This window comes from Ahaetulla prasina, chromosome 3, assembly GCF_028640845.1.
Source record: "Ahaetulla prasina isolate Xishuangbanna chromosome 3, ASM2864084v1, whole genome shotgun sequence".
Lineage (NCBI taxonomy): Eukaryota > Metazoa > Chordata > Lepidosauria > Squamata > Colubridae > Ahaetulla > Ahaetulla prasina.
In genome coordinates this window covers 61,744,715-61,769,920 of record NC_080541.1, presented here as the reverse complement: position 1 = coordinate 61,769,920, position 25,206 = coordinate 61,744,715, and the positions used below count along the sequence as shown (strand labels likewise).

The following is a 25,206-nucleotide window of genomic DNA, read 5'->3' as shown; positions in this document are numbered from 1 at the left end:
CAGGTCTAACTGCCCTTTATTGCTCCAACTGTGCCTCCAAACGTTCCCACATTCGCTACAAGTCCTGGAGCAAAGCTCTCACATGCACCTTCAGAAGCCTCTGGCTGCAAGTAGTCCAGTAAGCCAGGTTAATTGAACAGCAACCAGGGCCAGCAATCTGATAAACCAGGTTAGCTAAACAGTAACCAAAGAAGTTCAGCGAAGCAGTCAAACTGGCAAGCCCCACAAGATAAGAGTACAGCAATCTCCAGGCTTTGACAAGTGCACGTAAGGCTCCACAGATTCAACGCTTGTTCCCAACAAATGCCCCTCCCACCGGCACCTCCTTACATCTCAGTCCCCAGGTGTGTCTTGTGAAAGGGGGCGGGACACCCAATCTATCTCACTGTCTCCCTTCCTTGCTCTCGGATCAGGAGGGGGGTTAGTCTTTGCTCTTCTGAGCGCTCCCTGACTGCAGGCCTTACTAATTCAGAAAAGCCTTGCCTGGACTGACTGCCCTTCCCCAATTTCCTCCAAGGCCAACAGAGCAGGCCTCTCCATCCATCAGTTCTTGTTCCAGCTCATCTGGAACACCCCACCCCACCCCTAGATTCAGACTCCGAGGGGGGCATGACAAACCCCATTTTTTCACTATATTGTGAGAATATAGTCTATTTATATTCTTTATTTATTGCATTTATCATAACATTTGACTCATAAGTACCTAGTCTTCAGGAATCCTTGTTTAATTTCAAAAGTGCCCTGAAAGTGTAATTTCATCCAAATCCTTAAAATATTTTAACAAAATAATTCCTCAGCAGAAATCATGATTCTTCTGAAGCAGGTTTCCTTTTATGTAACTTACAATTTTGACTGGCATTTTTTAATCAATGCATCCAAACCAAGCATTCTAACTGTTGTCTTCTAGTTTTGAAATTGCTATTTTTCCCTGCTATGGCTCCTTTTTTTGAACAGTTAGCAGAACACAAGTTTCACATAGTTCCTTAGGAGCTGGCCTTATGACCATATTTTGTATTTTTTTAACCCAAAAAATATGTAAGAAAAAGTTGTTTCCAAGTTTCATAGCTGCTTCTCAAATTAGGACCATCAGCAAGAATGGATATGTGGAAGTGGTAAGCAAGCTTAATTTCCAACGATGTATGGCATTCTAATCAGACCCGTATTAAATTGTCATATAACATACATTTAATCTTTGCATCCAATTTTCTGTTTTTCAACCAACTGAAGAGAACTCTTACTCTAGCTCTCTTAATGGAACTTGAATACGTATGTATGTTGGTATTTTCCTTGTGCAGTATTATATATGAAACATACCAATTTCCTTTCTTCAGTCAATGGGAAAAGATACTTAAGAATCGGATAAGCAAATGACTTTCTTTAAAAATAGTAAACATTTGCTTACTTAATACCTGCTTAAAACAGAGTTGGAACACTGAATACACTGAAGAATGAATGACATGGGGGAATTAATTATTTTCCATGCTATAAGAAGTCCCTAATGAAAACATGGGGCTACCTTCAGAAACTGAAACAAACAGCGAGATTGTGTTCTCTTCCAGCTCATTCTGCTATGATGAAAGTAGTACATGAAATAGGGAAAACAGATTCTGCTTTCAGGCAACATAAACCAGTGTAGGGTCGCAGAAGTGAGCAGCAAGGCACTTGACTTTGCAGCGTAGATAGGTAAACTTTGCATCTACTAATCTAAAAGAAGTGGGGATGAATAGAAATTTAGGTCTCATTGCCGAGCTACTTTCTCTTCATTAGGGTGGATAAAAACATTTGGAATTCAGAACAGTTTGAGTTTACAATGAGTTAAGTTCAAATCAGGTTGTGAACATTCCAGAAATGCTTTGCACTCAAAACTTTTAATTTGCCAACAATTTGCATCCTAAGAGGATTTTTTTCAACTGCCTTCCCTCATTAGTTAGCCATTTTCTGCCATAGTGATTCCGATTCTTGATTAGATTGAAGAATCATACAGTACTATCCAGAAATGTGAGTCAGAAAGAACCACAATCTGCTGTCCTTTTGGTTTTTCTGTAGAATTGCATTTATTTAATACAAATATTTTTCATAGGTTCAGTTGGTTATTACCACATCAGGGTTTTAATGTGGACCAGAGAATTTATGTGTGAATCTTAACATTTTTAATTCAATAAAACCATTAGCACGTGGCTGTTAAATTTATTTTCTTGATTAACATGTTCTTGACAAACAAAAATTAGCCAATATCAAAATATTTGATGAATATTGATTATAAAAGTTTGACAATTTAATAGAAATTAGTATGAATTCAAAACAAAAAGGTTTAAATACTGTCAGAAATATAAAATGTATTTAACAGGCCAAAAAAAAAATTACCTACAACTGTCATTTAACCAATCTCCATACATTTTCTTTTAAGTTTAAAAAAAAGTTGTTCTTTAGAATGCGCATCTCAGTGTCATTTGTACAAACATTAAATCATGGCCAATGATTCACAACAGTGCAATAGGCAAAAAACAAAAATAAAAACCCCAACCCCACCCACCACATAAAAAATAAATATTATAGACAGAAACTAAATAAGCTACAGGCACCCTATAGAGTTCAATTAACATCAACCGCTTCAAATTGAATTGGGATTTTAAATGATGTGGCTCTGAAAAGCCACAATTTATTATAAGAATTCACTGCTGGCAATGGTAACTAATTAAGCATAAGGCAGCTGAACATTTCCACCACAAATTTATGGGTATATATTACCAGCTTTTTTATTTATTGGAATCACCCTCTTTTAAGCACACAAAAGATCACAAATACACTCCCCTATTGCCTTTAAGAAAATGCCCGGAAGGGCTTGGGGATGGACCTTCTTCCCTCCATTGCATTGTGCTTGAGAGGACCACCAAAGCACTTGCAACACACTTTCCAATGTGTACCAAAAACTGGTACAAGTTCTAGAACAATTATGAAGCCCTTTCTGAATGTAATACTTCTTTCAAACCCACTAAAATGGTTGAGATTCCTTCTTATCATTCACCCCAGTTCCAAGATCCTGATGGAGAGGCTTGCACTTATGTTGCACAAAGTGCTCTCAATCCACCAAAGAAAGAGTGCAAAAAAATCACCTCCAACTCCTTTTCTTAAATCATGGGACCTTGATAATCAACAACATTCACTAATTTCTTTAAATTATCAAAAGAAATTAAAAAAGGTCAGCATTATGAGGTTTGCTATAAAACCTACAAAACGTTTCCATTCTCTAATTAATTGGCAACCCTAGGAATCTGTTCTACATATAACTGCATTGACAAGGTTCAAGAATTCATAGTGGATTTATGGATATGTGCTTATCTTTTCATTTTAATTTCACATGTACTTTCATAAAGCTTTAAAAAAGTCAGATGAAAACATGTTACATAATACGAAAGTTTTGAAGATTCCATCGTTTCGGGCACATCTATTTTGTAAAGCTCCTTTGTTACTGAAAGGCACAAGTAAGAGTGAATAAAAACAATTATGAGGAACGAGAGCAAAAAAATTACAAAGCAAATAAATGAATGGGATATGGATTGGATCTCCCCATTCTTAACCAACAGCCACTTTTCATACAATTACTTTACCCCCACGCAGAAAGGCATGGACCATTGTGGAACATACTTGCAAACATCTATTTTGCTGTGTCAAGTGTGGCTTCTTTATAAACACTTAACAGACAACTGCACTGAGTAGCGACGTATCAGCCTTGTAAATACCGTCATAAAAGCCATTTCTAGGAAGTTCCTTTTCAAGACCAGAATGGAAATGCTTCTTACCAAACTTCCTTTTAAATTAGGCTACCCGCAAATGGCATACAGAGGGGTTGTGCAGTGTTCGCCCCTCCTCTGTTAACCTGTTGGTTTCGGTGCTTGTCAGAGAAAAACATGGTCATCTGCATGTGTGGCCAGAAAGATAACCAAATGGAGAGATTTGGGGGAGGGGGAAACGCAACCTTCTCTACCTGAAATTTCTGGTGGTCAAGAATTACCAGACATATTGCTATATGCCCAGCCGAGTATGTACTTTTTCCTACATCCGTGCAATGAAATATCTCGTATGAAGTAGCCCTTGGACAGATAATGCATGAGAGAATTTGAAAGTCTGCTTCAGAGTGAGTATGTAATCGTTCTAAAATGCACCATCATCCCCTCAATTCCCAAAGATCAGCCAAAGCTAATGTCTGACAAGGCTGAGTAACTAGAGAGCTGCCCCCTCCTGCCATCTCTCTCTCTCTGCTTTCTCTTTCCAAGTAACCTGAGCCTGATAGGCAGAAGCCACACATAGGATGGGGACAAAATACCCCCAGAATGTAAAAGAGAAAATATTTACAGAATGTACAGGCCATAGATTTACAGTAAGTTGCACAGTCCTGGCTTTGCACAGGCAAGAATCCAAATGCTCAGAAATCCAATTAAATTGGAGTTTCTTTTCTGTCCTTGCTTGGAGATGGCTTTACTGACTCCTGGATTGCCTTTGGCTGCTCTTTCATAGCTTTTGTCTCTGGGACACTGTCTCTTGGCAGGGGCGGCTGCTGCTGCATCGGGCCCCCTCGTTTCTCAAGCTCTTCCTCTTCCTGCACCTGCTGCTCCGTTTTGGCTCGCTGCATCTGCAAGAGGCGAAGCTGTACTCGCAGTTCAATGATGGCCTCGCGCTCCTCGTGAATTGCTTGGTTCAGATGGTTATTCTTAACCTTGATCCAGCAAAAGGGGAAAAAGGATCACTTGAGCTTTATACACAGCCAGCTACTGATGGAACTAATGAATCATTAATAAGGTATTCCTCACTGCAGCTCTCTCTTGGAAGGGAGACAAACGGGGTCTCATCAGGCAGAACAAAACAAGAAAGGAGGCACTTGGAAAATCCAGCCCTAGCAGAAGTGAGCAATTTACAATGGCAGATTCAAAGGTAACATAAAATATGTGCCTCCTTCCCCCAGCCTTCCTCCTAGGTCTTGGGAACTGTTAATTATGTATTCATATATATTCATTTCTGAAATGTACTTAAAAAGAAATTTTTATTTGTACTTTTATTGGGGAATTTATCACTCAACATAGGTGAAAACAGATGTGATTAATAGGATAGTGGTTGCCCAGTACACATCACACCTTAGCCATTAAACTCACAAACTTTCACTGTCACATCCATGTCAACCCCAAGAGGGGTTAAATCTTAAGAAATGTAAAGGCACATCTGCAAACTACCAAGGTCTAGTTTAATAGTTCTCCCTTAGCTTTCTTTCCAGCTATAAATAAGGAGGCAATAATGTTGATCAGTTTTTCAGGCTGTGGTAAAGATTGTTGAAAAAAATTAAGCATTCTACAAAGTAGTGTCATTGTTTTTGCGTATTATATATTTCTATGTATTGCTTTTGCTGCCAATTTGAAGAAGTTAAATTGCAGAGTTTATTTCTGGACAGCGTTCAGATTTTCTGTGACACAGAAAATTCTAAGAATCGAAGAAAATAATTATTTTGGTTACTGAAATAGGAAACCTCTGTCAGAACAATATTCTGTATTTCACCTAAATGGAAGATTTTATTAAACAGTAGAGAAGCAACATGAAATGCCTTTATTGGAAAGACAGGAAAACTTTTTTAATGAGAAGCTTAACCAGGAAACCCACAGAAATCTGATGAAACGTCCTGCATGGGTAACATGGATCAGTGTTGGCACACTTCCACAATGTCCTTTAGAGAGAAAAAAACTTCCAAGAAAGAAAAGGGATAGCATGGAAAACAGGCTGGTACAAATTTAAAAAATTATCATACTCATTCAATTATTTTTGTTTTATTACATTTCATTGCCCAGCAACACTATTGATTTTAAAATGAGAATTTCAAAACCAGAATGCTGAGAAATATATTTTGGTTCTTAAATAACATAATAAACTGCATGGAGAGTATTGCAGGAGCCAATCTTAGTCTTAATGGTGAGCTTTTCCATCAAGTATCTGTCTAGATGACAACTCTACTACAAAATCATTGTGGACTACGAGAATGTCACATTCACATTGACTTATAGCTTTTTTTATTTATAAAATGACTGCATCAGAGCAAATATAAGACTGTCTAAATTGTGAACAATTAATTTGCTCTATTTGTGTGAAAATAATACAGTTCAGTACTTTAGTTTCAACTGACCATTTTTTCCTATTTTTAAATTTCCTGTTTTACTGTTGGATTAAATGTAAAAAAAAATCAGTTTTTACTCAACACTTAAAAGTATCATTTCTCTTCTTGTTCTACCACTGGTACTCATTCTGTTAAACTCTGCTATTATAACAAAATTCCATACAGAAGAGTTTTTCCTATTATGTTCTCTTTTTTTGTTCTTTTAAAATTATCCACAATGGTTTGATCCTGAAAAGTGTTGATGCTATTTTGCATTTACCAGTCTGCTTAAAAAGCAACTGTGAATCAAACTGGTTTCTTTCCCTGATGCAAGTTTCTGCCCTGCAAATCTACTGATAAACAGAGATCTTCACATATAAGGTTAAATGGAAATCTATTGAATATTTCTTAACTCAAACTATTTATTCATAATATTTTTTAATAATAATAAATCTTGCCTGCTTAGTAAACTGTGTAATGTTTACCTAAGTATTGGCATCCATGTCATCTCCAGGTAAGTCTGAGAAACTTCCATCTAACCAAGCTCAGTATAAAAAAACAGAACTAGGTCTGGGCAGGATAGATGGTCTGCCTTGATATAGCAAGAGATAATATTATGTTGTCTACCCCACACTGGTCACAGAACAATAAATGTGGAGATTTGCCACAAAACTCATCTAATCCAACCCAGTGACAAAATGGGAACGCTGCTCTTGCAGCATCTGGTAGATTGCCTCCATACTCTTCTGTATGGAATTTTGTTATAATAGCAGAGTTTAACAGAATGAGTACCAGTGGTAGTAGAGGATCTTCTACTTTCTAAATTATGCTATTCCATAAGTTAAATAACTTTTATTTGTTGCATATGTTGCATCATATTTTCCCATGCCTGAATAAAGAACTCAGTGACTATCTACTGCACAGAAAGCCATCTCACCTCTAGTTCTTCATTCTGCCGTTGCAAATCTTCTAAGATTATCTGTAACTCTTCTTCATCTTCACTCTCACTCTCACTCTCAGAAGAATATTCTTCGGTTTCACTGCGACCATGCTGGCGACTAGATGTGCAAGTGTAAATTTTGTAACATCTATCACTTTTGGCTTGGTCTGCTATACATTTTTCAAGCACATTCATGTACACACAATGAATATACTCCAAAACACAATTTAATGAATTTAAATGCTCATAGAAAAGAATTACAATGTGGCATAAAAGTTTATCCATTGTAACTGTTCTGGTGAAACAATGTTTAAAATATTATTTAAATTCAGTTAAGTTTAGCACCATAGAGTTTTGGCTGGAAAGGACTATGGAGATCACCTAGTCTGAGCCCTGGTTCCTTTCAGTATCCATAATATGCCACTGTAATCACTTTCACTAACTGGAAATCCTACAGATATTATTGGTGCTTCTACGACACAAAAGGACCTCGGCCTCAGACTTGCAATCCCAATATATGGGAAAGGTGCCAAGATGGAAAAGGCTATGCTGCAACGTTCCCTAAAAAATAACTGTCCAGGTTCAGTCCATTTCAAGAAAGGAAAATCCACCACTTCCTTAGACAGTCACTACCAGCCAGAGCCTGCTCTGTAAGGAACTTTCTTCTAATGTTTAACTGGAATTAGCTAACTTGCAATTTCCACCCACCAGTTAATCAAGCAGAAGCTGGGTTACCTTTGAATTTCTGCTATTTCTGCTCGGAGACGATCTATTTCTTCTTTTTCAGATGCAATTTGTCGACGTAAAAACTGTTCCATTGTTAGCAGTTCTTCCTGTTCTGTCAAAATCTCATTCTCCTATCAAATGTAATTAAATTATATGAGCAATTTTACTGAAATGATAAACCAATCTTGATTCAGGACATTATTATTTTTTCTTGGCTATAGTCATAAAACCTAGCTTCTTATGTAGCTAAGTAGAAAATGTGCAGAAAAAGAAGACTGGGTTGCTCTGGGGAGGGATGAAGGAAAATACAATGCCCACTGTACATACAGGTGAAACTTGAAAAATTAGAATATTGTGCAAAAGTTCATTTATTTCAGTAATGAAACTTAAAAGGTAAAACTAATATATGAGATAGTCTCATTACATGCAGAGCAAGATAGTTCAAGCCTTGATTTGTCATAATTTTGATGATTATGGCTTACAGCTCATGAAAACCCCAAATTCACAATATCAGAAAATTAGAATATTGTGAAAAAGTTCAATATTCTAGGTTCAAAGTGTCCCACCCTAATCAGCTAATTAAGCCATAACACCTGCAAAGGGTTCCTGAGCATTTAAATGGTCTCCCAGTCTGGTTCAGTAGGAATCACAATCATGGGAAAGACTGCTGACCTGACAGTTGTGCAGAAAACCATCATTGACACTCTCCATAAGGAGGGAAAGCCTCAAAAGGTAATTGCAAAAGAAGTTGGATGTTCCCAAAGTGCTGTATCAAAGCACATTAATAGAAAGTCATGTGGAAGGGAAAAGTGTGGAAGAAAAAGGTGCACAAGCAGCAGGGATGACCGCATCCTGGACAGGATTGTCAAGAAAAGACCATTCAAAAGTTTTTGGGACTTTCACAAGGAGTGGACTGAGGCTGGAGTCAGTGCATCAAGAGCCAGCACACAGACGGATCCTGGACATGGACTTCAAATGTTATATTCCTCTTCTCAAGCCGCTCCTGAACAACAAACAATGTCAGAAGTGTCTTACCTGGGCTAAAGAAAAAAAGAACTGGTCTGTTGCTCAGTGGTCCAAAGTCATCTTTTCTGATGAGAGCAACTTTTGGAAACCAAGGACCCAGAGTCTGGAGGAAGAATGGAGAGGCACACCCTGCAAGATGCTTGAAGTCCAGTGTGAAGTTTCCAATCTGTGTTGATTTGGGGAGCCATGTCATCTGCTGGTGTTGGTCCACTATGCTTCATTAAGTCCAGGGTCAATGCAGCCGTCAACCAGGAGATTTTGGAGCACTTCATGCTTCCTTCCACAGATGAGCTTTATGGGGATGCTGACTTCATTTTCCAGCAGGATTTGGCACCTGCTCACACTGCCAAAAGTACTAAAACCTGGTTCAATGCCCATGGGATTACTGTGCTTGATTGGCCAGCAAACTCGCCTGACCTGAACCCCATAGAGAATCTATAGGGCATTGCCAAGAGAAAGATGAGAGACATGAGACTGAACAATGCAGAAGAGCTGAATGCCGCTATTGAAGCATCTTGGTCTTCCATAACATCTCAGCAGTGCCACAGGCTGATAGCATCCATGCCATGCCGCATTGAGGCAGTAACTGATGCAAAAGGGACCCAAACCAAGTACTGAGTACATTTGCATGCTTATACTTTTCAGAGGTCCGATATTGTTCTATGTACAATCCTTGTTTTATTGCTTTCATGTAATAGTCTAATTTTCTGAGATTGTGAATTTGGGGTTTTCATGAGCTATCAGCCATAATCATCAAAATTATGACAAATCAAGGTTTGAACTATCTCACTTTACATGTAATGAGTCCATCTCATATATTAGTTTCACCTTTTAAGTTGCATTACTGAAATAAATGAACTTTTGCATGATATTCTAATTTTTCTAGTTTTACCTGTATAAATGCCCTTATATTTCTCAATATATTTTTCTAAACATTTGTTGCAGATTGTACAAAAATAACTTTTTTCTAGTTGTTACACTCTGCATGAAACCATAAGAGTGCAGGTGCACTTCCCATGTAGTTTTATTTTCATTCCTAAATATCTCTTGGCAGCTCTAAGTCTATAAAAAGTTGAAGCACATAGAAATCCTAAATTAGGAAGTTTGTGACATAGTTTCACATATTACATCTGGAAAAACTGGGAAGGAATTGTGGCTGCTTCTGCAGCATTTCAGGGATTGTGTTTGGAAAGCAGGAAGAATAGGTGGTTAAGGAAAACAGAAAAATAGAAGGGGCTTGCTGCAGGATGGTGAAAAACTAGCAGAGATGGTAAGATGCTATTCAACAAGGAGCTCAATCAGTGCAACCAATTTGTTATTTCAAAGGGTCTTGAAATTCTGAATTGACAATTGTCCAGATTTACATACAAGAACCAGCTTTTCCAGTTATAAATCAGTGGTGACACACATACGCTGCTGCTCTTTTCAACTCTGATTCCAGAGATTCCATATACTTCCATATAAGTATTCCATACTTTCTATATCAACCACCAAGAACGTCATTAAATCCCTTGGTACACTTAGAATTGGCATTATAATTGATAGCTATCTATCATTCACTCACAGACACACAGACAAACACACACAATGTCTGTAAGAAAAAATTATCTCTTTCAGTCAATTCTCCCCAATTTACTTTCACAATGTGTAAGTTAAACAGTAAGAATAAAAATACTTTAAACAACAGATACTACCTGAGCCAGCAAAATATTTATAACTTCTTCATTTTCATTCATTTCTTCTTTGGAAACATCCTCCTTTGAAAGACTAGCAATTTCTCGCGCAATCTTTGTTTCACATTCCTGTATTGAAAAAAAAATCTTGACTAATAATTCGATTCAAAAGATCATACATTAACATGCAAGAATATTTAAAATGCAGCTTCTGCAGTGTTTTTACCTACAATATTGTTATCTCAAGCATCCTAAAGTAGCATTTGCAGATCAAATTATTTTTATAAGGCAGATGGTGGTCGAATGAGAATGGGTGTTTTGACTTTCCAAAAATTGATAGACCATAAATTTTTGCTGGCATATCAGCAGCAGATTTAGGTGGTACAGCAATTATAAAATATTCCTACACGCTGGAACATAACTTAATTAAGCAGTTAGGCAATGCCTGATAAAATACAAGGTAAATGTAGTATAAGGTAGTTAAAGTCAAAGATCTAAACAAACTCTGAAAATGAAATTACATCCAGAAACCTAAAGCTTACTTATAGGAAAAACAGTCAATGGTGCAGTAGATCTATTTTAAACAGAAATTAAACTGTGAATTTTTTTTTAGTATCAACAGATGATGTGAACATTACAGTAGAATCACTTAGGACCTGGCATAGAAGTCCTGATAAAGTGCCTTTTCAATTTTCTATCCAATGGAATCAAAGCACCAGTGAAACCAAAATCTAATAAAAGAATAAGTGGGATTAGAACTACCAAAAGCCCCTTAATTCTGCACTGCACTCAAGGAAAAAAAAATGAAAGAGAAATTTAATGGTTCTATTTATCTTGCTGGGGTCTGATATTTTAACTATACTGATGCAAACTAGACAGTCAACATACCATCCACACGATTTTATAAGAGAAAAGCACAAACTTACTTGTCTTTTAGCTTCTCTTAGCTTCCTTTTCAGAGCTGTCAAAATCCTCTGCACTTCCCATAATCTTTCTTCTTTGGATAAATCTTTAATCCCTACCTGAAGATCTCGGTGCAAACAATTCAAAAGAAACTCCTGATTTTAAAAAACAAGCACATTATTAAATAAGCAGATAGTCCTTATTTAGCTACCATTACTGTGACAGCAACCTGGTTGCTAAATGGACATATATGACTGTGATTGTGTTTAGGATTTTACATCAGCTTTCCTTTCCCCCCACTCCTTTGGAATGTTCACTATGGCCCTGGTGATTGCAAGAAGGGAGTTCAAGTTTTATTTCATTCATTGGAGAGAAATTATTATAAGTAGGCAATATAATCAAAAGGAGTGCACTAGCACCTACCCTGTTTCCCTGAAAATAAGACATCCCCCGATAATAAGCCCAATCGGGCTTTTGAGCGCATGGGCTAAAATAAGCCTCCCCCCAAAAATAAGCCCTCCCTAAAAATATTGAAACGCAGAGTTGGAAATCAGGTAAGACGGCAAGAGGAGCCCCATCTTGTTCCACGCACCCCAAAATAATAAGACCTCCCTGAAAATAACGCCAAGCCCTTATTTCAGGGTTCAAAAAAAAATCTAAGATAGGGTCTTATTTTCGGGAAAACACGGTAGCACACTCAGGGGCTGTTACCACACTAGGTAAATAGCCAGTTCTAGCACAATCCTTCCACAATGCTTCCAATGGTATTCTAATTGTGTGTCTGCTTACTCTCTTATAATACTTTTCTGTACATCACTCCACTATGCAAGGGGAGAAAAAAAAGATATATATCCACTCTACAAAGTAGTTGATAAGCGAGTTCTATTTTTCCACAAATGGAATATGTCAATTTAAGTTAGCAAGTCAAATTTCCTGAAGATCAATTTCTATCTATTACTGGAGGTACTGAATTAGTTCATATATGTCATATTTTAATTAGACCCCAAATTTGAAAATTAGGCCATTTGTTGCAACATTGTGAGATTTGACCTCAATTTACAAAAGAATACAACTTTGGTTGAAAAAAATCAAGGCACTATACGGAACAAGAGAGAATTAAATCTTAAATGAGGACAGTATGTAAGAGAAAATTATATATTCAAGCCTTAATTTAAAATGTCCAGGCTACCTAAATTATTAGTGTAAGCTCTTCTCTTAAATCTTCTTAAGTTTTTTTTCCCGTCACCATCATACAATAAATCTAGCACCTCGCTCAATTAAAAAGAAGTATAAATCAGTGATAAAAAGATTGGAAATAATTCCCTCAATCAAATTTTTTAGAAAGTTCTAATCATTCAAAGATGACCAACCTGTCTTCGGATCTCTTCTTTAATGCTTTCCTGTGTTTCTGGCAATACTGGCATGGTTGCCACGTTAGACCAACGAAGAGGCTTTGTTACTGGCTTGAGGACCACATTTCCAAAGAATTCTTGTACGTGAGTGAAAAACACGTAAAGGACACGGTTGCTGATCTGAGAAGACACAGTACCACTTTAGAAGTATTGTCATTCATTGTGTAGACACTTGCAAAATAATAAAACATTCGTTCCTAAATACACTTAAAGCATTATGTTTTCAAGTTGTCAAGATTGGGAAACATTGCTTTAGATTATTAACACAACTGGATCTTTTGCAAGGCTTTTAAGAGCTACTTAGAAAGCTGTCCTGCACCACAGCCATATGGCGACAGTCCCAGGAGAAATGGCTATGTATGCATGCATCTATGCCCCAAAACAACAGGAGACAACTGCTGAAGCTGGGTGAGCCTTACAAAGAATTTGACCTATCTGTGTGAACAACATACAATAGTTTCTTCTAAATGCACCTGTCTTCAGCATATATTGCCCCATTTTGTAATGGAGAATGATGTGAAATGTCCATGCGATATGACACACAGTCTATGATATGACCAAAGATGGGAACGAATGATTGTCCTCTGCAAAACAACCCTTATTAATTTGGAGCCTCAATCTATTCAGCACTTCTGCTTTGTTGGATATGTGGTCCTGAGTATCAGTTAAGAAAAACTCTGCTATAGTCTTCTTAGAGTGCCATGCAAACTCCATACCAATCTCAAAAAGCAGAATAACAGAGTTGGAAGGGATTTTGGAGGTCTTATTATCCAACCACCTGATCAAGCAGGAGACCCTATACTTCTATCCATCTGAATAAGATTTCTGTTTCTGCTTTTGCTTCTTTGTAGCTTGCCATGCCACCCAAATTCAGAAAAACACAACATTAACTGTGATTAATCTGACTGAGCCAGGTTCAAATGATTGTTTGTTAATCAGGATTCAAACTAAATCTGGTTAAGGCCAATCACAAGTTTCAAGTTAGTAAACTGATCTTAGTCATTGCAAAACTTCCTGTTTACATTTCAATCCAATGTAACCTTCTTTAAAAAGTCTAGAAGTACTATATTATGTATTTTTAAATTAACATGGCAGTTACTTTAAATATTTAAAGTATTTAAATCCTTTCACCACCATAAAATATTCCAATGATCCTCAGCTATGTTCTCAGGAATCTTAAAACGTAACAAAACTGGCTATAAGGATGGTAAAAAGATCTACTGTGCGGTATTTAACTATTAACCACTTTTTAATGTTGCTATATTTAATATAGAGTTTTTGGAAAAACTCCAAATTCCAAAAGGGCCTGAATTCAATTTTATAATACTGAAACTCTAGTTAAATAACCACAGTGAAGAGCATATGAACACGTTGCATTCATTTAAGGTGGCTCTACTAAAAACAAAGGTGGAGTAGAGTGTAAGTGCCCAGTAAAGGTATGAAGAATTTAACTAATCCTTACCTGTAGACCTCATCAGTAATGAGTCATATCAAAGAAATACAATACCTAGAGTCTACCATGATCTAATTATAAGGTAAATTATTGGGCATACGGGAACATATTTGAACAAAATCTGTGAAATATCATTTTCAAATTGCTTCATTTTTTTTGGTCATAATTTTTAAACTATTAACAGTAATTGCATAAAACAGCTATTTCACTTAGAACAGGAGCGTCAAACTCAAGGCCCAGGGGCTGGATCCGGCCCGCAGGATGCTTAGATCTGGCCTGCGGGCCTGCCTGGAAACAGCAAAGGACTGGCCCGCCTCTGCTAGCAAAAATGGAACTCGGGAGGGCCACATGCCCTCCCCCCAAGCTACGTTTTCACTGGCAGAGTTGCAGGAGGCCATTGCAGCTGAAAATGGAGCTTGGGAGCCCATTTTCACTGGTAGGGTGCTCAGGCCACCAAAGACACCCCCAACATGTGTGACATCAAACTGGTCACACCCACCCTAGCCACATCCACCCAGGCCCCCAAGGTCAAATACAACCCTGATGCGGCCCTAAATGAAATTGAGTTTGACACCCTTGACTTAGAAGATACTGTTGAGCTTTTAATGATTGGTCTGGTAGTAATATTTACTACTTATTAGCAATAAATAGTAAAACTACAAGTAGGTTTTTATTCCTGCAGCTGCCCACTCAGGGACAAGGACCAAGGGCTTGTGACTATTTTAATATTTTAAAGTTTAAGTTTTATAACTTTAATATGATTTTGTATGTTGTTTTAACTTGTGATTGGGAACCACCCAAAGATGGTTATAAGATGGATAGCTATATAAATGTTTTAACTAAATAATAAATTTAACATAAGAATAGAAGCTGTTTAGCTGCAATCCTACAGTAAAACATCAACACATACACCTGCATTATATTGTAGATGTTCCTTTTGTTGATTAATTCAGAGTTCCTCTTTAATTCAATCGTTCTGAATTATCTGAATCTCTGGCATGTTCGATTTCAGGGATATGTTTGCCATTGTGACCGTAATTGTTACCAATTGTTATACGAAACAAGATTTTAAACTATCCAACTTCCTTGTTTTTCTTTACTGCGTCCAGATTACAAGTAGTTTGTTAAAACCTGTAGATATCTTTATATCTAAATATATGATCTTACAAATAATAAAAAAATATACACTCTGGGGCACTTGGAATTACCCCCAACTACCTTTAAATTCTATCTTATACATACTTTTTATCAGAGATTTGAATATAGATAAAAGATCAACAGAAAAAATAGAATAAAGAAAAAGTGCAGGAAAATAAGAGAGAGAGAAAAAATATAAAGAAGTATCTTCCAACAGTTACAAACAAATCTATTAGCTCTCCTCACTCTTTAGGATTACATGATTCCCTTCTTCCCAAATAAAACCCTTTTTAAAATTAGAAAATTTATAAGTCACTTTTTCTTCAAATTCCTGGATAGAGAAATATGTACCTATTTTTATATTAATGAATTACTTCATGCTAATTTAAATGCAGATAGGATGTAAAATGTTGCCACCAAACTAAATTTTCATTTGTTATACAATTTAACTTTATCTATTTTAAATGAAATACTAATTCAAAATGGAAGGACTAAAATATCTGAATTCAATTAAGTTTGTTTCACTATACCATATATAAGTTGCCATACACTTATGCATTCTATGTGGCATTTTGTTAGTACTTATCACCTAACACACTTAATGCATCTAGATCATTAAAAAAACTATGTAATTAAATGTTTAAATTTTAATCTTCTGCTTTTGAATACTATATAGACAATATGGATTTGGTTCCAACAACATCTGAGCACACTGCAAAATGACTTAAGCTAGGATTTCTGGTGGCATATGAAAAGCAGAGACTTGTTATGTCCTCAATCCTCAGCACAAATTCGGAATCAAATGCCAATTGAAAGTCCATTTTAATTATGAGTTAATCATTTAGCAATGTTGTGCCAGGGGTCTTAACAGTAACATCCCTGTATGGCCTCATATATGTATATAAAGAGAAAGTAGTTACCTAACTAATACTTCCAATCAAACCTGCTACAAGGTACTAATCACAGTGATCCTGATATCAAAGTTGTCTTAAAATATTAAAAAATATGCTGTGTCTATAAAATAAAGGCCATCTTAAATTCTAAAAACTCGAGAACTGGAAGCGTAGACCTAATTCCAGCTTTGTTAAGCAGCAGTCCTCTAGAGATTTGAAGTCCCTGCAAGAATATCTCTGGTTTAGCTCACTTGGTAAGTTCCATTTGAAGCATGCACTCTGTAAGTATATTTCTGTTTTGGACAGTAGCACACCTTTTCTCTACAGGGGAAATATACATAACCACATGCAATACAAATAAGGTGACTTCCAGAAATATATTTGAAAACAGTTTTAAATAAGAGCTGGGTAGCACACATACCTGGACAGTTGGACTGAGCACTATAGAAATATTTTGGATATTCATTTTTGTTTCTAGCTCCTTTGCAATGACATGGTCCATATGCACAATCAGCCAGGAAATCAAGAGAAAGTTACATTCTGGTAGCTCTTTCAGGAGGCGCTGGCATTCCTGCCGTTTCTCAGACTCCAGGCTCTTCCCACAAGCATCTTCAAAACGAGGCATCAGCTCTTTGGTAAGCAGGTTTTCAGGAAGTTCACGCAGGTATTGTTTCAACAAGCTAGCTACTGTGTTGGGCTCATAGTCCTCTAGGTTAGGGGATTCTTCTTGGTCATATGCTGCTTTTAACTCATCCACCTTTGATTTAATTCCTTAAAAATATTTAGAATGATTTTTAAATCCTTTGAGAATAAAAAAGAATTATAGTTCAATATTTTTCTGTCATCTCAATGAACAGTATCACTTGTTACATTTCACTTTTCATCTGAGAACTCCATAGACTAAGGCACGGATGTCAAACTTGTGGCGTCATGTTGCCATCACATGACGGTTTTCCCATTCGCAGAGCTGGGGTAGGCGTGGCCTGCAGGTGACACATCCGGCCAGTTTGACACCCCTAAGCTAAGAGGATGACTGATCCAGAATCTCTTCCTAAGAAAAATGGTTAGATGGGAATTTGAACCTAGCTATGTCAGCATAAAAGACAGCACAAAATTGGTGATGCCCTTTGAATGACCAAAAACCCCTAAATCCTACCAAAATTCAGAGAAACACACTCTGTAATATGACTTTGCTTACAGGATTCTATCTTTAGCTGCTATTTAAAGCTTTTCTAATCCTCTTGAATAATATTCAATATTGGTTTTCCATCCTATCTTCCTTCTGGAGAGTAACAAATTCCTGGGCCCAAATCACATATAACAATGGTACACAAGGACTGTGAGTGAGGGCAAATTTTAAAAAGTGCAATGGAAGAAAGATCTGGCCATCTCTCATTGACAAAAAAAGGCAGGAGGAAAATAGAGAGAGACAGAATGATCATTGGTTGGAATTTCAGAATTCTCTCCATTCCTTTAAATTAGAAACCATGCCTAAAAATATTCTTTGCACGTATCAATTGTCAAAGAAGACAATCTCTTCCTCTATGACCCGTATAATAATACTGGAGGCTAGCAGAAAGAGAGGAACAGATCCCTCTAATCCATTTCAAAAGTTCTAGATCAGGAGTGTCAAACTCGTGGCTCATGGGCCGGATGAATCACGTGCTGGCCTCACTCCCACCCAGTTTAGCGAAGGGGAGAAAAGTCCCAATATATCATGTGACGCCACTGTGACAGTGCGGGTTTGACACCTCTGTTCTAGGCTTTTAGCAGTCTACTAATTTTTATGAGCTTAACTGAAAAATTATTATAATAAAACAAATTGGCTTCCTTATGTCATTTGAATTTCTGCTCATGTACTTCTGGATTCTTATATGAATTTTTTTTCAAGCCTAGATACAGAGCAACACTTAGTTATTATTGAGAGAAGCATGCTTTCTGCTATGCTCAGGCAGCATATAAACTACTATCCTAAAAGACCAATCATTCTCCCAGCCAGTCCTATCATTTTTCTAAGCACTGGATAGACTTTGTCCCACTTAGTGATAGTGACATTCATATTTATGGTATTCCAGTATAAGAGCTGTGTATATAAGATACTATGCTTGTAGGGTATTTATTTTCAGTGCAGTTTTGTCTTTATTCTCTGCTTCTGCATTACATGAATGTTGCTTGCATCGTGTCTCTCACAAGTGGCATTGGCAATTTAAAGCATAGCTATACAACTAAATAAGTCACTCAAACCACTGTTAATTTTAAGTGAGTCAAAGTTACACAAGGACTGTGAATGCTAATTATCTTGGCCTTACTACCAGGATGTTTTCTTCAAATCTTAGTTAAAAAATGTTTAATTGCTGTTTGGCAGTTTCTCTGGTTTGAGGACACCTACTAATGAAAAGGAATTCCATCGATACCGAAGCGTAGGAAGAAGACACAAAATAATGAACTGTTCTCTGCCTGCTTAAGTTCTTGACAAATCATTACTTAGCACCATACCTTCTTGCCCTGTGTAAATCAAAATATTTATTTAGTCAATTTATATGGCTGCACACCTCAATAAATACATGACTTTGGGCAGCTAACAGTTTTAAAAGAAAAACAAACACATCTATAAAAAGTAAATATTACACAGCAACCCAGCAAAATCGTAACAACTATGAGCATAGCCAGGAAACTGGCTCCTTCACATACTTGGGGTCCCAGGAAAACAGCCTCAAGGATAGATCCTAGCAGACATAGGATACAAAACTTATTTAAAAATATAAGAAACCTCCTATAGATATTTTCGCTATTGGCCTTTATAGTGCTTTGCATGGAACTTTCTGCATGGAAGACACACTATAAATGAGCTATAGTTTCTCTTCATGAACTGTACATTGCTACAAACTCTGAAATAATTAAACCAACGCCATCCTATTGACATTCAGAACAAAATGATCAATGCAGTTGCAAAGGGCTCACTGCCAATTTAAAAATCCGAACTGCGCTTATCAAAAGTTTGGAAATCAAAAGCAACCCTGGCAATGAATTTTTTACCATCATCTGTAGAAAAGTAAGTTAACCAAACTAACTTTCAAAACACTTCTATTAAGAAACCTTTTAAAATATATACATATATTTGTGATTCATTCAATCACAATTAAGTCAGAACGAATAATAAATTTCAAGTAAGTGTAAACACTTTTTCATTTAGGGAAGCACCCTAATGACAGAAATATTATGGAATTTAAAGAACCATGAAGCAGTAACATCTCATCAGGCACATGAAATCTACCTTCAGGTGAGCCACTGTACCTGACACTCTGTAGATGCCTTCACATTTCATGCCATACTTTTCTACATAATCTATACATTCCCGGAACACTGCTGGTAGACGGATGCCATCATACAACATGGTCCTTTCTGCTGCATCACTCAAAGGGACTCCAAACACAGGCCGGTGCCTAGGAACATCCACTGGTGGCATTTCTACCTCTTGAACTGGTTTTTTCTTTTTCTTCTTCTCTTTCCATTGTTTGACAACATCTGCTGCTGTCAAGTCTTTTGATTTCTTCTCTTTATGCTTCTCTTCCTTGTGCTTGTCATCTTTATGCTTTTCATCTTTGGGTTTTTCTTTTATCTTAAAGTCTTTTTCCTTCTTTTTGGAGAAACTTGGCTTCTTAAAAACATGAATCCCTTTAGAGCGTTTTAGCTTAGAAGGACTTTCAGCTTCATCTCCTGAGCTATCTTCCTGAAAAGCTGCATAACCTTCCGCTGTTTGGGGGGGGGGGGAGGAAGAGCAGAAATAAAACCAGATGTTTAAGCTTTGCAGAAGGAAAAAAAGGTAGTGCTAAACTCTAATATGCCATTATTCAAAGAACACACTTTGTTCTGCAGAACTAAACAAGTCAAATATTAGGAGTTTTGCACATTTTCTTTCTGAGCAAAATCAGAACAGTTCATTTCTTGATTATTTACTGACTAGTACCCAGAGTTTTGTCGCTATGTGCAATCTGAATTTATTATAAATAGCAATGCAATTGTTTGATAATTCTGAAAACTTCCCACTTGAATCTAATGGTATTAGATTAAGAAATGTAACTTCATCACAGAATAAAATCTTGTATCAAAGTGAATCGAAAACTGATGTACAGAGTAATGGCCAGTATAAATGACACATAATCTCCTCAGTTTAAAATCTTAAAAATAAAATGCCAAGGTTATTCTCTAAAAAGAAAGAAAATTTACTATTCAGTTGGCAAAGCCATCCCAAGCATCCTGTCTCTTTATAAACTACTCTTGCTCAGGTGGGTTATACAAACTGCACACGTGATTCCAATTCCATAGCCATAAAACAAATTTAGCTCTTACCAAACTGAATTATCAAATTCTTTACAGCCTTTGAAATATATGCATAGGAATCTAATAATCTATACCTCCTCTATAACTAACCCTGCCTAGCCTTTAAGTAGGAATAGAAAAATCAGTTTTAAACAAATAAACACATACACCTGCAATTAATTGCAACACAAATGCTACAATATAAAACAATGCTTCCCAAACTTTTTCCTTCTTTACCCCAAACCACTTATCAGAAAGTCCTTTTTACTAAATGTAGGTAAAACATTTTACATAAATGTCTCTGTTATAATTGGATCTCTGTGGTTACCTAAAGAAACACCACTTTTCCCCAATTTTCGGAAATTTACACAGGGTTGAGAAGCACTGATATAAGGAAAAATCAAGGAAAAGGCTGAATGGGATTAAAGTTTTCAGGCTGCAAAATTTGATAATAATTAGTACATGAGTGGAATTTACAATACAATTAATGTGCAGTGGAACCTTGATTTAGTGTACTAATCATTGAGAATGAGGTCCATTATTCCTGACTAACATTAAATCAGATAGCAATGTCAATGTAGTGATTTATGTTATCTGAATGATTATATCATTGCACAAATGACTTAGATCATCAGGATAAATTGATCTCTTGTACGTGAAATATGTTGTACCAAAGTACTATATCATGGTTTTGCTATATTCCTAAACCTTGAATAAAAACTATGTTTTTAGAGAACTAGAGCGCACGATGCAATTAGATGAAAATAAAAATTATAATTTTTAAACAACACACAGTACATATTTTCAAACTGTTGTGCCAGTATCCTATCAATGTTGTACTATTTTTTAGTAACTACAATAGATTCTAGTTACAAAGTGTGAGCCTAAAAGTGGCAATAACAACAACAAAGTGTAACCTTAGGATACAATACTAATTAAATTTCTGTAGAAGTAAGCTTTATTAATATATATACACAATTGTTCTCTACAATCTCAAATTCTATATATTTCTTAAATGACATAATCAGAAATCAGCTTAAAATTCATTTAAGGATTAAAAAATATTTTTCAGTGTTTCAATATTCAAAATTGTTTTCGTACTTCAGAAAATGCTAACAATGGACTGCTAATTAATAAAAATGATATTTCACTATAGCCATTTTAAATGGTCAGAACATTTGGTTCTTTTATATATATAAATATATATATATATGTAGGTCTTTGGTTATTCGGGTTTTCTCCCGCGTAAAATTGGAAGTGTCTTGGCAACGTTTCGACGAAGTCTCATTCGTCATCTTCAGGCTTCAGCTTCGTGCTTCTGGGAGCAATGTGTGATTGCAGCTGTTTCTTCCTTTTTAACTGCTAGTGGGGGTTTGAACTGATTGGGTGGGAGCTTGGCTGTGCTCTGATTGGATGGGTTTTTTTTGTGCTCTCATTGGCTGGGGGTGTGTCCTGTTTGGGTGGGGGCTTGGTTGTGCTCAGATTAGTCTGAGTTGGAGGGGGATTTGAGCTGGTGAGCTGCATGCTGTTGTTTGGCTTCATGGTCGTGGTTGTGCTACATCTTCATAGTGGGTGTCAGTCTGCTGCATGTATGGATTGGAGGGATTTGAAATGGCTAATGTTGCAGCTGCGGTCTGGCTTTTGGTCCTTGGTCGTGCTTCATGATCAGTGTGGGTTTGGGTCTGCTTTCTGGGTGGATGTGTGGTGGTGACATCCTGTGTGGACCTCGTGAGTGTGGGTCTGGTGTCATTCCTCGTGTTAGGGACTCGTTTGTCAATAAGGGCGGGTTTCCAAATGGCTGGTAGGCGGGAGGTATCATCTTGTTTGTTCATGCTGTGTGGGCGTTTTTCTATCTCGATGGCTTCTCTGATTATTCTGTTGTTAAAAGTGTTCAGTTTTGGTGATAGTTTTGGTCTTTTTAAAGTCAATATCGTGTCCTGTGGCTTTAAGGTGTTGGACCAGGGAAGAAGTTGGTTCCTCTTTTTTGACTGAATTCTTGTGTTCTTCAATGCGTGCACTTATTCTTCTGTTGGTTTGTCCAATGTATGTGGTGGGGCAGGCGGTGCATGGGATTTCATATACTCCTTGATTTTCTAACTCAATTTTGTCTTTGGGGTTTCCTAGGATGGTGGATATTTTTCGGTTTGTGCAGAATGCTGTCTTGATGTTGTGTTTGTGGAGGATCTTGCTGATTCTGTCTGTGGTGCCTTTTATATATGGGAGGAGGGCTGTGCCGTTTTCTTGTTCTCTGTCTTGGATTTTAGTGGGGGAGAAAACCCGAATAACCAAAGACCTACATACAAACACCCGCGAAAACCTCAGAAAACATATATATATATATATATATATATATATATATATATATATATATATATATATATATATATATATATATATATATATACATGAACTAGCCATTAGCATACAAAGGAATGAAAGGTATTACTTTGAGAGGACTTTGTATTACTATTCCCACATGGAAATACTTTTCACTTAAAAGCTATGAAAGCTTTTCCATTTTACAGACGTTTAGAGACTGACAACTGAAAAGCCAGGGCTTGGCCTGGTTAAAAAAGTTCCTCAAAATATATGTTATGAATTTCTTCATGCTTAAAGAACAGCTGGTTATTTTAAAACATGGATATCATTAACATTCAAAGTGAAGTAATAAATAAAGTATAAAGAACATTTGACAAAGAAACTGGGTCATGAAAAAAAGACAATCAACGCAAGCTGATAGCATAGAGTTTTTCTTAAAGTGACCTACTTCTTTTCTCCTTTTTCTTAAATTTCCCTTTCTTCTTCCCATGTTCTTTCTCATCATCAGACACAATATCAGGAGGCTCGTGGAGGCTGTCATGAGGTGGGGAAGGCTCATTCGTGCGATATAAACCAGGGAATTTGGTTGGGCTGATTTCTTCAGAGCTTGGGGTCCTGGCCAGACTTCCACCATGCTCTACCCTGCGGTGTTCGCTGGGACTGCTGGTGGGGGGCAGGAAGCACTCTGTCATTCTTACTCTCTGGCACCACAGCAGAATAGTATCCTGTTACCTGTCCATTACTCCTGCAAGAAAAACACAAGCTGAAACCCTCCAAATATTCTCAGGGACAAAAAGATGTTTTCAAGACACATTTATAATCTGGGCTATAAGATGCCCATCCCTTTGTCAAAAATGAGCAGGAATTCCACTACTTTTTTCCTTATTATTTTTTATTAAATACATCAGGAAGACTTATTTGGGAAAACAACTTATAGCCATCACCTCATAACTTTAATTACCTCCTGGCAAATTCTCAAGATTAATTAATCCATGGAAATTCTCAGTTTACGTAATACACTAAACCTAATCAACAGCTTTAATCAAAAGAAAAGTATAAATGCATTCCTGATGAAACTTGCAGGATAAATATGTTGAGCTTGTTTGTACTGTACTTACCATTATCCAAATATACCCTTCCACTTCCTAAGCATTTTATTCTTTTCCAGGCAATCGCCTTGTATTAATTTTGAAATTAAAGACTTCTTAACACAGAGCTATTCTTTAGGCTAATAACAAGATATAGCATTAGGGACAGAATAATTCATTTTAGTTTACTTTATTGTCATTACACCACATACAACGAAATTAAATGCCATCTTCAGTGTACATCATACATAAGAAAACTATAAAAATAAAAAAAAAAACACATCCTTCACATTCTATACAATTGAATTTAAAACCCCTCATACTGCATTAATATTACACTATACAGTAGAATTCAATATATTATTGCCCTGGGATCAGCCTATTTGTCCTTGTTTTTATTGTCCTGTACTGTCTGCCAGATAGTAATAATTCAAAAAAAGGGTGCCCAGGATAAGATGGATCTTTAAAAATATTTTGAACTTTCTTAAGGCAGCGGGAGCTATAAAGCTCTTCCAAACAGGGGAGAGGGCAAACAATGGTCCTTTGAGCAATGATGTTAACCCTCTGGAGCGCTGTCCTATCTGCCATTGTGCAATTAGTAAACCATACACAGGTACAGTAAGTTAAAATATTCTCTATAGTGCAGGGGTAGAAGGTCACTAGCAATTTTTCATTCAGTTGTTGTTTCCTGAGAAGTCTCAGGTAGTATAATCTCTGCTAGGCCCTTTTGACCAGTGCTGCAATGTGAGTGCCCCAGGTCAGGTCCTCTTTTAAAAACTTAAAAGTGGCCACTTGCTCCACTTGGTCTCCATTGATAACCAAGAGCTGGGTGTCTGATATATTCCTTCTGCAGTACAATTGTAATTCTATAGTTCCTCTGTATATACACCATAGGTAGGTAATTAATAGGCACAAGTTCCCAAATATAATCATTCTTCCCTCAGCCCTTCAAATCACCGTCATCTAGTGCTCCAGATTGTCAAAACAAAAAGCCAGATCCATGTTGGATCTCCTGAATGCCAGAACCGAGATCCAGCAAATGAAGAAAAAAGCAAGCAAGGAGCTTTTCTTGGCAGTTCTTCCTTCCTTTTATTGCCTTGATGCACTAGAAACTTTTCCCAATCCTCTTTAACAGTTTGTCAGAAGGAATGGGCATATGCAAGAGACAACATGAAGACCTGCC

The 25,206-nt window shown here is 36.8% G+C and overlaps 1 protein-coding gene across 1 annotated transcript in view; it reads right to left on the bottom strand.

Annotated features, from left to right (window-relative positions):
* The window catches only part of RALBP1 (ralA binding protein 1), a 32,661-nt gene continuing 7,455 nt past the window's right edge, over positions 1 to 25,206 (bottom strand). The window contains exons 2-10 of the mRNA XM_058174325.1: positions 23,384 to 23,680; positions 19,591 to 20,049; positions 16,718 to 17,067; positions 12,772 to 12,933; positions 11,425 to 11,556; positions 10,520 to 10,627; positions 7,809 to 7,930; positions 7,071 to 7,191; positions 1 to 4,714 (exon numbers count right to left, since the gene is read on the bottom strand). Of these exons, the coding sequence (XP_058030308.1) occupies positions 4,436 to 4,714; positions 7,071 to 7,191; positions 7,809 to 7,930; positions 10,520 to 10,627; positions 11,425 to 11,556; positions 12,772 to 12,933; positions 16,718 to 17,067; positions 19,591 to 20,049; positions 23,384 to 23,627 (1,977 nt within the window). The 5' untranslated portion in view covers positions 23,628 to 23,680 and the 3' untranslated portion in view covers positions 1 to 4,435. The remainder of the gene's footprint in view (positions 4,715 to 7,070; positions 7,192 to 7,808; positions 7,931 to 10,519; positions 10,628 to 11,424; positions 11,557 to 12,771; positions 12,934 to 16,717; positions 17,068 to 19,590; positions 20,050 to 23,383; positions 23,681 to 25,206) is intronic.